At 32.6% G+C, this 14,475-nt stretch overlaps 1 protein-coding gene across 2 annotated transcripts in view; it reads right to left on the reverse strand.

The window, feature by feature from the left end:
* Positions 1–136: 136 nt before the first annotated feature.
* osbpl10b (oxysterol binding protein-like 10b) overlaps positions 137–14,475 on the reverse strand; it is a 64,976-nt gene continuing 50,637 nt past the window's right edge. For both annotated transcript variants that reach the window (XM_051131934.1, XM_051131933.1), the window contains exons 8-12: positions 13,696–14,185; positions 7,224–7,410; positions 6,954–7,136; positions 3,370–3,523; positions 137–772 (exon numbers count right to left, since the gene is read on the reverse strand). In XM_051131934.1, the coding sequence (XP_050987891.1) occupies positions 728–772; positions 3,370–3,523; positions 6,954–7,136; positions 7,224–7,410; positions 13,696–14,185 (1,059 nt within the window). In that variant the 3' untranslated portion in view covers positions 137–727. The remainder of the gene's footprint in view (positions 773–3,369; positions 3,524–6,953; positions 7,137–7,223; positions 7,411–13,695; positions 14,186–14,475) is intronic.

A 14,475-nucleotide genomic window follows, 5' to 3' on the forward strand; every position in this document is an offset into this window, starting at 1 on the left:
TTTAAAAGTTTAGTGTGGTTAAAAATTAGAAAGTGAAAAGGTCACATTTCTGAAGACCTACTTTTAGAAAGTGACTGAAATGGATGCATATCATTGACCTTATTAAATCACCATGAGGAAAAAATACATTTGCACATGATTTTAAAATCTATTCCTTTAGATATCCATTTTATTCTTTCTTCAGGAAACTTAAGTGAAGCACAACACTGTCCTCATATGGTAAGATCGATTCAGTCATTCAAATAAAACCGTAAGAACATGAGAGGTGAGCTCTATTGAACATGAATACTTAACTCACATACTCACTGCTCTCAAATACCCAGAATGCTGCTTGCATCAATATCTGCTTTAACGGTGTTCTAAAATACCAGTTATATAACAGTTATACTCTGATACAGATGCTACATCTCTCCTGTGTGGAAAAAAATCTCAGTATTGATTACCAGAAGTAATTTACAAATATAAAGATATTGCACAAGGTTACACAATTCAGGCCTCCACATCTAATCTTCATCATCCAGAGGGGCTTTTGAGGTATTTTTCTCACCCTCGAGTATATATTTTGTTTTTGGCACCTTCCATTCTCCGAGTTGGAGAAATAAATCAATGTCTTTCCCTGCTGTTTGAGTCCCGTTGGTCGGCCAGCCCCTCGCTCACGTGGACACTCCCAAACGCGGGGCTGGAGGTCTGTGACGGACCCAAATCATGTGGCTCCCGCTTCACTTCATCACTTCGTCTTCCACAGAGGATTGTGGTACACCCATCCATCCCCCTGCAGTAAATTTGAGGAAAGAAACAAATATTAGACATGCTAGATCTGATATGAGAAACAATATCCTGCATGACTCTGGAGCTAATCATGAGAGGGAGGACACTGAAGGGAAATTAATAATATTTGGCCCTGTCTCAAACATGTATAATAATTGACTGTTCAGTACTGTATGTTGTCTATTGATTAATGAAATATTAAAGGATTAGTTCACTTCCAGAATAACAATTTCCTGATAATTTACTCACCCCCATGTCATCCAAGACATTCCTGTCTTTCTTTCTTTGGGTTTTTGAGGAAAACATTCCAGGATTTTTCTCAGTGTAGCAGACTTCAATGTTGGCCAAAAGGTATATATTTAAACTCTACTAAAAGAAACGTACATGTTTCAGTTTATTAGTTTAGTTTATCTAGTGGGATGTTAAGTTGCCAAATTGACCTATTTAAAACTCTTTTTAAATAAAGGTCTAATGCTGAAACGTCATAAAAAATGACTAAATATGTGGGTCGTCTCTGTCACACAGCGCTAACAACTCTGATCTTATTGAATAAAATAAAAATTAAATTAAAAAATACAATAAATAAATAACTAAAATAAACTTTAAAAAAAAAAAAGGTTTATTGCTAAAAAAAAAAAAAAAGCATTTAAAGGACTAAATATGTGGGTCATCTTTGTCACACTGACCTAACAACTCTGATAAAATAAAATAGTTTGGGAAGAGTTGCCAAATTGGGCTTTTTAAAACTCTTTAAATAAAGGTTTAATGTTGAAAAGGCATTAAAAGGACTAAATATGTGGGTCATCTTTGTCACACAGACCTAACAACGCTGATAAAATAAAAAAAAATTAAATAAAAAATAATAAATAAAAACTAAAATAAAAGTAAAAAAAAAAAAAAGGTTTATTCCTAAAAAATTCAAAAAAAGTCATTTAAAGGACCTAACAACTCAAAATAAAATAAAAAAATAAAAAATAATAGTTTGGGAAGAGCTGCCAAATTGGGCTTTTTAAAACTCTTTAAATAAAGGTTTAATGTTGAAAAGGCATTAAAAGGACTAAATATGTGGGTCATCTTTGTCACACAGACCTAACAACTCTAAAATAAAATAAAATAATAAAATAGTTTGGAAAGAGTTGTCAAATTGGGCATTATAAAAATCTTTAAATAAAGGTTTAATGTTGAAAAGGCAAAAAAAGGCTAAATATGTGGGTCATCTTTGTCACACAGACCTAACAATAAAAAAATATAATAATAATGATAATAATAATCATAATAAATAAAATTAAAAAAAATAGTTTGGGAAGTACTATTCCCAAACTATTCAGGTCACACAGACCTAACAACTCAAAAAAAAAAAATAAAAAAATAGTTTGGGAAGAGCTGCCATATCGGGCTTTATAAAACTCTTTTTAAGTAAAGGTTTAATGTATAATGTATAATGTATAAAATAAAATAAAATAGTTTAGGAAGAGTTGCCAAATTGGGCTTTTTAAAACTCTTTAAATAAAGGTTTAATGTTGAAAAGGCATTAAAAGGACTAAATATGTGGGTCATCTCTGTCACACAGACCTAACAACTCTAAAATAAAATAAAATAAAATAAAATAAAATAATAAAATAGTTTGGGAAGAGTTGTCAAATTGGGCATTATAAAAATCTTTAAATAAAGGTTTAATGTCACACAGACCTAACAATAAAAAATATACTAATAATAATAAATAAATAAAAAAAAAAAATAGTTTGGGAAGTACTATTCCCAAACTATTCAGGTCACACAAACCTAACAACTCAAAATAAAATAAAATAAAAAAAATAATAATAGTTTGGGAAGAGCTGCCATATCGGGCTTTATAAAACTCTTTTTAAGTAAAGGTTTAATGTTGAAAAGGCATTAAAAGGACTAAATATGTGGGTCATCTCTGTCACACAGACCTAACAACTCTGTTCTTACTGAATAAAATAAAATAAAATAAAATAAAATAAAATAAAATAGTTTGGGAAGAGTTGCCAATGTTTTTTTTTTTTTTTTTTTTTAACTATTTTTAAATAAAGGTTTAATGTTGAAAAGGCATTAAAATGACTAAATATGTGGGTCATCTTTGACACACAGACCTAACAACTCTGATCTTATTGAATAAAATAAAATAAAATAATAAAATAAATAAAATGATATGTATACTTTTTAACCTATACTTTTTAAACTAGTGCAAGATGAGCATTTGTGGTTAAAAATTATATAAATTTGTATTTTTCTTAGAAAACGATTTGCTAGATAAGACCCTTTGTAGCTGCATTGAAACTGCAATTTGGACCCTCAGTAGGTTGATCCCCATTGAAGTCCACCATATGGAGAAAAATCCTGGAATGTTTTTCTTACCTTAATTGCTTTTCGACTGAAGAAAGAAAGACATGAACATCTTGGATGACGTGGGGGGTGCGTAAATTATCAGGAATATTTTATTCTGGAAGTGAATGCTTTAATAAATGTAGTTTTGCACATCTCTAGAAAAATGAAAAACTGTATTTTTATGTACAAACGAAGGATTTAAGGACTGTCCTCATCAAGTGTGCAATTTAGTGGAGGATTAGAAAGCCTCACCTCTTTAATGAAGTACTTGGGTTTCCAGGAGGTGCTGCTGGCTGTTCTCTGCTTCCCTTCTCTTCTCTGTTTCTCCTCCAACTGGTGTTTGTGTTCAGTGGCCGCATCGATGTCACCGGCTTTCAGTGCCGCTGTCACATGCTGCCACAGCCGCCTATCAATCAGTGTCACAAGACAGGATAAGGACACGAGAAACGCTTGATTCACTGACGTCTCATAAATACTGCACACAATCCGTCAGTCTGAAAAAATATGATATGAATCTATGATTTTTTTCATGCTTAGTATTGCTGTGGAATAGCACACCACAGATAAATCTGACCCTAAATTGCACCTGAAAATTCTTTTTTGAAATACAAAATGTATTGTATATTTAATATATAATAATATATATATAATAATAATAATAATATATTATTATTATTGTTATTATATAATATATATATATATATAATAAAAAATGACAATATATTTATGCAAAATATTTTTACAAATATACAAGCAATATATAATATATTTAGACATTATGGGCCATATATTTTAAAACATACTTAAAATATATTGAAAGTGTATTTTTGCTATATGGGCAATGACTTCACAAGTTAGTCAAACAGTTGTTTCATGAGCAGAATAAGCTGCAAAACTTTGCTGTTTAGTCATGGGTGTTACGTCTAGCCATATTGATCAGAATAAGAAAAGTAACCTCAGATGATGAATCAGCCATATCTTTTATTAAATTATACCTCAAACCTTTCAAGGATCAATGGATTTGCTCTTTTCGCATGCATACCACAGCTTCCATGCACCTCTCTGCTGCTCTGTATCTTCTTTTGATTGCATTACGCGTGTGTAGTAACGCCAGGCTGAGAGCATTAGACTACTCTGATGGGCTCTGTCCTGTCCGGCTGCATCTCTCCTCGACAATAAGCCAATATGCAGCATTAGAGATTATTAAGTGAAGCCTCCGGCTCGCTCAGGGCCAGAGCGGTGCATGAGGGTCACGAGTATGTTAGAAGAGCTCTGGAGGGGTAGGATTTAGCTAAATGCGCTAAAATGCAGGATGCTCATTCACCGTGGTATTATCTGGATCACTAAGCTCTGATCTTTTACACTGGTTATTTATTTATATTGTCTGAGTACCTCTTTTCCCAAAAAGGAAGGTTTCACTATGCTTCTATTTGAAGGATAATGAAAAAAAGCAGTAATGGGCTTGTGTAACATGAATTAAAAGAAGGTAACTGTAAATAAATATATGTTACTTATAAAATTGCTTTTTTTGTTCCTTTTGTACGTTGGCAAGTTTGACAATCAGATCTTTTTGGCCTTTTAGCCACTACACCCAAATTGCTGGAAAAAAAGACCATTAAAGATGCACAAATAAATCCTGTGTACTATATATATATATATACACTACCGTTCAAAGGTTTGGGGTCAGTAAGACTTGTAATAGTCTTTAAAGAAGTCTCTTATGCTCATCAAGGCTGCATTTATTTGATTAAAAATATAGAAAAAAAACAGTAATATTGCAAAATGTTTTTACAATATAAAATAATGTTTTTTATTTTAACATACTTTAAAATAGAATTTATTCCTGTGATGAAAATCTGAATTTTTATCAGCTGTTACTCCAGTCTTAAGTGTCATATGATCCTTCAGAAATCATTCTAATATGCGGATTTATTATTAGAATGATCAATGTTGGATAATATCAACAGTTGTGCTGCCAAATATTTTTTGGAACCTGTGATTTTTTTTTTTTCAGGATTCTTTCATGAATAACAAGTTTAAAAAGTACAGTGTTTATTCAAAATATAAATATTTTATAACAATGTAAATTATTTATTATTAACTTTTAAAAAAACTTTTAATTATTAACTTAATACATCCTTGGTGAATAAAAGTATTAATTTCTTAAAAAAAAAAGAAAAAAAAAGAAACAATAAAAAAAGAACCGACCCCAAACTTTTGAACGGTAGTGTATATATATATTGTATATACATATATATATATGTATATATATATATTGTTCAGATGCAAAACCTGCTAAAAGCCATCTTGGTCAAAAATGAGATAATGATACTGAGTGAATGCTCTCGACACATATTATACGTCCATCAAATACTTTTTATTTAAACTCGCTAAAATACCAGCCTAAGCCCAATCAGAAGTACCGGTACTTACATAGAAACCTATACATCTGAGCCTGATATAAATGCATTTTTTAAAGAAAGACGTTAGATGGATTTAGCTGGTTTTGCCTCTGAACTCTTCATATATATTTAGACTTTTAAGTTTGAGTATGAGTTCAGTTATCTGGTAGGATGTTAAGTTGCCAAACTGAGCTTTTTAAAAGCTCTTTTAAAATAAAGATTTAATGCTGAAAAGGCATAAAAAGGATCTTAATAAAAAAAAATGTTTGGAAAGAGTTGCCAGATTGAGCTTTTTAAAACTCTTTTAAAAAAAGATTTAATGGTGAAAAGGCAATTGAGCTTTTTAAAACTTTAACATTAAAAGGATTAAATATGTGGGTCGTCTTTGTCACATAAACCTAACAACTCTGATCTTATATAAAATAATAAAATAAAATAAAATAAAATGCAGTTGTTTGGAAAGAATTGGCAAATTAAAGCTTTTTAAAACTCTTTAAATAAAGGTTTAAAAAAATAAAATAATAAAATTAAAATAAAATAAAAAAGTTGTTTGAGAAGAGTTGCCAAACTGAGCTTTTTAAAACTTTTTTTTTTTTAAAAAAAAAAGGTTTAATGCTGAAAAGGCATAAAAAGGACTAAATATGTGGGTCATCTTTGTCACACAGACCTAACAACTCTGATGTTCTTGAATAAAATAAAATAAAATAAAATAAAATAAAATAAAATAGTATAAATAAAATAAAATAAAAAAGTTGTTTGGAAAAAGTTGCCAAATTGAGCTTTTTAAAACTCTTTAAATAACAGTTTAATGCTGAAAAGGCATAAAAAAAGAGTAAATATGCTGGTTGTCTTTGTCACATAGACCTAACAACTCTGATCATATTGAATAAAAATAAAATAAAATAAAATAAAAATTGTTTGGGAAGAGCTGCAAAATTTAGCTTTTTAAAACTCTTTTTAAATAAAGGTTTAATTCTGAAAAGCCATAAAAAGACTAAATTTGTGGGCTGTCTTTGTCACACAGACCTAACAACTACGATGATAAAATAAAATAAAATAAAATAAATGTTTGGGAAGAATTGTCGAATGCAGTATTTTAAAAGGCTGAAAAGGCATTGAAAGGACTAAATATGTTGCTTGTCTGACACACAGACCTAACAACTCAACTCAAATCAAATCAGATTTGTTTGGGAAAAGTTGCCAAACTGAGGTAATTTTAACAATATTTAGCTGTTTTTTTTTACATTACATTTTGCTCACATTATATAGAAAGACTACAAATGAAAATAAATATGAATATTGGATAAAAACAATACAAAAAATACTTTTTTACTAATATCTTCAAAGAAAATCAGGTTAATTCTCATTATTACTTCTCTTGTAAGCCACCACATTGTCATTACTGAAGCTAAATTCATGAAAACATCTCCTAACCTTGATTCATACTGGCCCTGTTTCTCCAGTGGCCGGATCTTTTTCTTAATAACTGGCAGTTTGGAGGTGTCGATCACTTTGGTCTCTCCACTGCTGTAGGTGAACTCCAGCGTCCCGTTCCACTCGCCCTGAGCCTTGCAGACAATGGTGCCAGTGGGGTTGTGTTTTACCTCAGCCATGACTCTGTTGGAGAACATACGAGAAAATTAGTTAAAGATGACAAAATAAATAAATCTTAAATAAAACAGGCTCTCAAAGACAAGTCTGGACCTGTGAACTTTCCCTCCATAGAAGGGTTTGGTGTGGAATGTGACGGTGGCAGAGTATCCGCTTTTGGCGCAGCAGATGGAAACTTTCCCGCCCAGCTCCACCCAGGGCACGGTGAGGATGGAGCGGGCGTAGGCAGACGGCAACGTGAACACATACTCTTCGTCATGCTCCAAGAGATGTAGCACTCCTAACATTAAAAAACACAGGGCACAGGTCAGACTCTCTTCAGCAAAACACACTCGTCAGGAACCATAACTACAGTACAGAACGCTTTCAGCTCATGTCCAAACAAAAGATTGACAGCAATTCTGATTCACATTGATCCCAGTGCTCTGTAGGAGTTTACAAAGCTCTCGCATGATTGGTGCAGAGGAGAAATTCATAAAGTATTATCCTAGATGTGGAGGATATGATAAAATTAAACTATGAAAGCTGGATAAGCAGAAAGCAGTGATTAAAAACAACCGTTTGTGCTCTTAAAAGACAGTCTAACAGTTTCATCCATCACACAGTGTCCAAAATCAGTTTCAATTCTAAACCAGTTCCAACCAATCCTAAAGGAATCAATGCAAGTCCTGTAAAAATTCTCAAAGAAATAATAAAATAAGATCCTACTGGATTAACTTAAATACATATGTGACCCTGGACCACAAAACCAGTCTTAAGTCGCTGGGTTTTATTTGTAGCAATAGCCAAAAATACATTGTATGGGTCAAAATTGTTGATTTTTCTTTTATGGCAAAAATCATTAGGAAATTAATTAAAGATCATGTTCCATTAAGATATTTTGTAAAATTCCTACTGTAAATGTATGAAAACTTAATTTTTGATTAGTAATATACATTGTTAAGAAAATTATTTGAAGAACTTTAAAGGTGATTTTCTAAATATTTTGATTTTTTTGCACCCTCAGATTCCTGATTTTTAAATAGTTGTATCTCGGCCAAATATTGTCCTATCCTAACAAATTCAGCTTTCATATGATATATAAGTCTCAATTTTGAAAAAATGACCCTTACGACTGGTTTTGTGATCCGGGGTCACATATTTAAAATGTATTAGTTCAGTTTATCCAGGATCTTTAGGTATTCTGTCAAAATTGCCAAATCAATTCAATATTTTTTCATTACTTGGCAACCTGATATTTCATAAACTTTGAAAAGGTTTAATGCTGCTGCTTAATCTACATTGCACAACTGAAAATAAATATGAAAAGGTGGATTCTTAGTGCAGTTATGGACAATGATGTTCTTCTTATCTAAAACTAAAAATATATATTTAAAAAATTGTTCATTTGAAATAAAGCTGAAATAAAATATGAATATTAGATGAATAAAATTAAATAAAATAAAATAAAAAAGTAAAAACAGAAATCCTGACTTGGCAAGTTTAAGTACTTAAATTACTAAAACTAAAATTAAAAAAAAAAAAAATGTTCATTTGAAATAAAGCTTAAATAAAATAGAAATATTAGATGGAAAAATAATAAGGTAATAATGAAATAAAATAAAATAAATAAATAAAATTAGAAATCTGCCATGGCAACCAACTAATTTAAAATATGCTTAAGTTTAAGTATTTAAATTACTAAAACTAAAATAAAAAAATCATTTTGTTTATCTGAAATTAAGCTGAAATGAAATATAAATATTAGATGAAAAAAATAAAATAAATGAGAAATCTTGCCTTGGTTACTAACTAATTTAAAATATGCTTAAGATGAAGTACTTAAATTACTAAAACTAAAATTAAAATAAAAATAAATAAATAAATTGTTTTTAAAAAATTGTTAAACCTACTCAAAAGCACATAAAATTACTAAAACTATTTAAATAAAAGTAATATTATAGTAATATATTAAAATGTGATTTTAAGTACATTATTTACCTATATATAAACAATTCTATTACTGTCAACACTGGATTTCCAATTTAAAATCTGGATCCTGAAGCAAAACTAGTTGAGTACCTTTCTTGAGTCTTTCTTGAGCATATTAGAATTGATTTCAAATTGAACCTTCACAAAAACCCGCCCTGCTTAGTTACTGTTGCTATGTTCAACAAACAATGCCGCTCTACACTACACATCATGTTCCCACGCAGTGAAAAATACATTGCGGAGCAAAGAGGAAACTGACAACACACTGACAGAGCAGGGTACTTCTGGTATGAAACTCAGATTTAAAATACTGTAATTTTTGAAAGAAATTCAACTGCGGAATGACGTCAGTACACACAATTTGTCTAGTTTAAGTCCACTGAAGTTAATCTACTCCCCTGCCTAATTTGTTTGTCAGACATAATTGCGGATTCTGCGTTATGATTGGTCAGATCACCTGTCAGTCAAGCTGTTTCCAAATAATCAATTACTTAATATTAACAATTCATTAGCATACCTTTAAGATTTAAAAACAATTTTTTAATTCAGCCCAGTACAGCCCAGTGTCATGGGTTTTGACGCGTTCTGATTCAACAGTCATTAGGATAACAGATTTTTTCCTCAGTGATTTACCTATCTCAGTTTTCTGGTGTACTTTGATTTTAATATACTATATTGTAATGCAAGTCTCAAACTACAGTTGGAAGTTATTAATTAAAATGATGAATTGTGTCTAGCTGTGTAACTCCCGTAACATCTGAGCAACGTGAGCATGTTCGCAGCGGCTCTCTCGGTGGGCCTGGCCTCTTTTTATTCTGGTTACATAATGGACAGCTGTCTAGTGGCAAAATCTCTGTGGGCTTTCAGCCAGGTCTGACAACAGCACATCTGTTTCCCAGAGACAAGTGAGCCAAAGGGGGGGGGCGGGCGCAGTTCGGCTCCTTGTTTCTGGCTCTCTGCTCGAGAAGGGTCAAATGTGCTGCTGCCCAAAGCAGTGCTGCTGGAGCAGTTCCTTGTGAGAATGCTGATGCCAGAGCTTCTCTGATGATCCCAGTAGAAGACAGTTGAATTCATCTGTGCTGACGCATGAGGAAACTACATTTGATGGAGCCGACATAGCTGATTAGCATGAGGGACATCCACTGTGTTAAGGGTGTTCAAGCACCAATAATTCAGTCCGGATGTCAATTTCTAGGCAAACCTGGAATGCTAATTGACTATGGGTTCCATCAGGAATTTCAAATGGGTTTTTAGAATACTGAATATTTTTCAGTGGAACACACACATACGCACAATGGAGGCAGTGCCTCCTCAAAATATTGGATGAGTTTTAACAGACCCCCTAAAGCAAGCAGTGAATTTGGTGAGGGGTAATTGAGAATGAATGGGGGACAGTCACTTGAGAGGAGGCAATGCCTACATCGCAATATTATTGGATATGACTGGTGTGGCCTTGAGCTTTGATAACTGGTGATGCGAAAAATTCAAAAATAGTTAAAAGTTTACAAATAAAATGTATTGTTTCAATTGTTACTCCCTTAAGTTATTATTTTGGAATAAATGTAAAATGCTTAAAAAACTGAACACCCCTAGTGAAAAACTCAAATGTATTTAAAATACATTTATTTCATGCCAAGTATATTACAAATACATTTAAATATTATGTGCTTAATAAATATACCCTGCAACTGTACTTTCAGTATACTAAACTGGTATAAAGTCTGCTAAATTGGAACAACTAATTTTGCACTTAATGCACTTTAATTGTGTAAAAGTAGTGCTAGTAGTCCAACTAAAGATATACTTAAGTATATATGATTGTGCTAAAGTGGAACTGTTGCAAGAATACTTTAGGTACACTTTAAATATTTAGCATTTAAAGACTGACATTATTTAAAGATCACACAATCCTCATCAATAGTGACATTAAAACATATTTTACGCTTAATATTAAGAAATGTGCATTGTGCACAAGTAGTACTCCAAATAAAGATTAATTGCAATTTTTATATCAGTAAGCCTTTATCGATATGTCAGTAATTATGGTAATAGACTTGAACTATACTTAGTATAAAATAAATGCATTTTAGATCTATTACTTATTTATTAGGGACAAAAACAAAAAAAATAAAATTACTAAAAGTAAAAAAAACAAACAATTAAATTATCTCAATGTTACAATAAAATAACACTGCTTTCTGCAGATTATTTCTATATGCACTGCAAAAAAGGCTAATCTTATTAAGTATTTTTGTCTTGTTTCTTGTTTCTAGTCAAAATATCTAAAAATTCTTAATTCAAAAGAATTTTTGAAGGGAAAAAAATCTAAATGAAGTGCATTTTGCTTAAAACAAGTAAAATCATCTGCCAGTGGGGTAAGAAAAATAATTTCATTTAAGAGTAATTTCTTTACCCCACTGGTAGACACTTAATTTAGATTTTTTTTTCCCCAGGAAACAAGACTAAATACCTTACGTCATTTTACTTATCTAGTAAATGCATACTGATTTAAGAATTTTTATATTTATATTTTGACTAGAAACAAGACAAAAATTAGTAAAATAAAGCCTTTTTTTTTCAGTGTAATGACAAGATCAGCCAAATAATTGTTGTTTTTTTTTGTTGTTGTTTTTTTTTTTTTGAGCGAACCTGTTAAAGCAGTTCACAAATCAGACTAAATGATTCACTGAAGAATCAGACTAAATCACCTACAAACAGTTCAATGATCTAGTTGCAGAAGTTCTAGGGTTAACAGAGAGGAAGATTATCAGTGAATAACAGCTTGGTCTGTTATTCACAAAAAAACAAACATAAAAAATGCCAAGTTCTGTATTAAAAAATGGTGCAGGCTGATGGGTCATTAATGCAAACTGATGATATTCACAGCATTAAACTACTTGGCACAAGCTGATTGGTTCATGATACATACGCAGCCAATGAGCTTGCTACTTTACATTTAAATGGCTGGTTAGCATTCACTAGAGAATTTTGCAGAGGGTTTCAGTTTCTCTGAAACCCTCCACCTCCCCAGCTCCACCTGTATAGATCTGCTACGGGTTATTATATATGCTAGCAGTAGGTCTTAAACACTTACAGCAGTGTATTGGGATATGTATTGGCAATAGAAAGTTCCTGTACTTGCTTTGCAGCAGCAGCAACAATAATCTACAACAATAGCAATAACCAATAGCAGCAGTCATAGCGATAACCATGCTAAAATCTTCTGAGAGTTGTCATGATAAAACTATCAAAACTTCAGAAAACTTATACAAACACACATTTGAACAGGAAAGAAAGTCATGCAGAAAGTCATATAGACTTTCAACTATATGAAGGCAAGAAAATTGCATCATTTTAATTTTTTTGGGTGAAGTATTCCTCTATACTTCCTGCTGCTCCAATTAACAGTGTGTAAACTGCTCTCAGGGATTAGTGTTAGCCATCTTATGAGTAATTAATGTTGTCCTAATTACAGAAGAGTCCTAACTAGTTAAGCACACCAGATGCTACCTTTATCCATGATCATCCACTTGTGAGTTTGGGAGATTTAAAAACATGCTTGTTCAAGAAATTTCAAATTCACATTTTCAAAAAGGTATTCTTTTGAACTTTCTATTCATCACAGAATTCTGAAACAAATGGAGCACAAAAATATTAAGCTGCCCAACTGTTTTCATCATTGATAATAATAAGAAATGTTACTTGAGCACCAATTTAGCATATTAGAATAATTTCTGAAGGATCGTGTGACACTGAAAACAGGACTAATGGCTGCTGAAAATTCAGCTTTGCATCACAGGAATAAATGACATTTTTAAAATGTAATTACATTTTTTTAGACTGCAACAATATTTCACAATATCTTTTATCAAACAAATGCAGCCTTCTTGAGCATAAAATACCTCTTTCCAAACATTAAACAAATGTTACCTAACCCCAAAACTTTATGTAGTAGTACAAGGTAAACACAAATTTTGATGAATCTGTTTTCAGTGCTACATTCCCTAAGTGTATTTATAGTCAACATTTATCTTGCGTCATTAATTCTCTGTGAAGAATATAGCCAAAAAAGGTATCCTTATTAAATTAAGTCAGAATCTTCTGGAACAGCATTCGCATAAGGGAGTGCGACAACAATGCCTTAAAATACTCTCTTTGTTGGCAGCTCACCAGTTTTAGAATCAGAGCAAAACATCAAGTGGCTGAGTGAAGTGAAACATCAGAGGAAGTTTTTTTTCAAACAGCAGTACATTTCTGTTGTTATTCTGTGAGACAGATGGAGTTGTGATATAAGCACCAGTAAATATCACAGGCCCTGAGGCCAAAACTCATATAACCACAATCAGCTGATCTAGAAACAGTATGCTCTCTGGACACACATCTGAGAGGATGGAGGAAAAAACAGTTCTGCCTGAATGAGCAAAACCCTCAGGCTTTAATCAAACAGTAATGAACAATACTCAGTTCAAACAGACAAATGATTGCCATAAACGCAACACAACTTTATGAATAAATAAATACTTCCCGGAATCTATATTAGCAGTATACTGTGCTAAAATAATTATAACTGGTGTTAAGAGAGACTCAGACTCACCTTCTCCCACCATTGACACTCCTATGGACATGCCCATGAATTTGCTTTTAGTCCAAACATGAGTGTTGACGCATATCTGCCGTTCTTTGCACTCGCAGTAGAATCCCGAAACCGGCGGGTGGTGGGACACCTGCTCCGCCACAAAACGTAGCCGGTAAGATCCTAACCCTTCACTGGAGGCCGTCTGGGTGGCATGAGCTGCCGCAGGGGCTGGACTTGAGCTGGTAGTCCTGAGGGGCCGCACCTTATCTCGCGGTACGTCCCATGTGCAGTGGAAGCTCTCCCCCAGAATGGGGTTGTAAGGCTTCTTGGCCACAGCACCTTTACGACCCTCGTGGAAAGCGGTCAAGTAGTATTCCACAAACCGGATCATGCGTTCCTCTGGCGTCGCTCCGGATGTGATGGCCAAAAACGCATCCGGATGGGCCATGAAGTTGGCATACATCTCCAAAAGAGAGCGCTTCTCTAGAATGAACGTGGGCAACACAACCTGAGAACAAAAGATATAGACATTATCTGAGCTGCTGATTTGAGGAAACTTGAGCAGCAGAGAACATGTGACCCTGGACCACAAAACCAGTCTTAAGTAGCACAGGTATATTTGTAGCAATAGCCAAAAATACATTGTATGGGTCAAAATGATCGATTTTTCTTTTATGCCAGTAAAAGTAAAGATCATGTTCCATGAAAATATTTTGTCATATTTCCTACTGTAAATATATCAACTTTTTTTTTTTATAAGTAATATGCATTGCTAAGAGCTGTATTTGGACGACTTTA

Source organism: Labeo rohita, chromosome 16 (assembly GCF_022985175.1).
Source record: "Labeo rohita strain BAU-BD-2019 chromosome 16, IGBB_LRoh.1.0, whole genome shotgun sequence".
Lineage (NCBI taxonomy): Eukaryota > Metazoa > Chordata > Actinopteri > Cypriniformes > Cyprinidae > Labeo > Labeo rohita.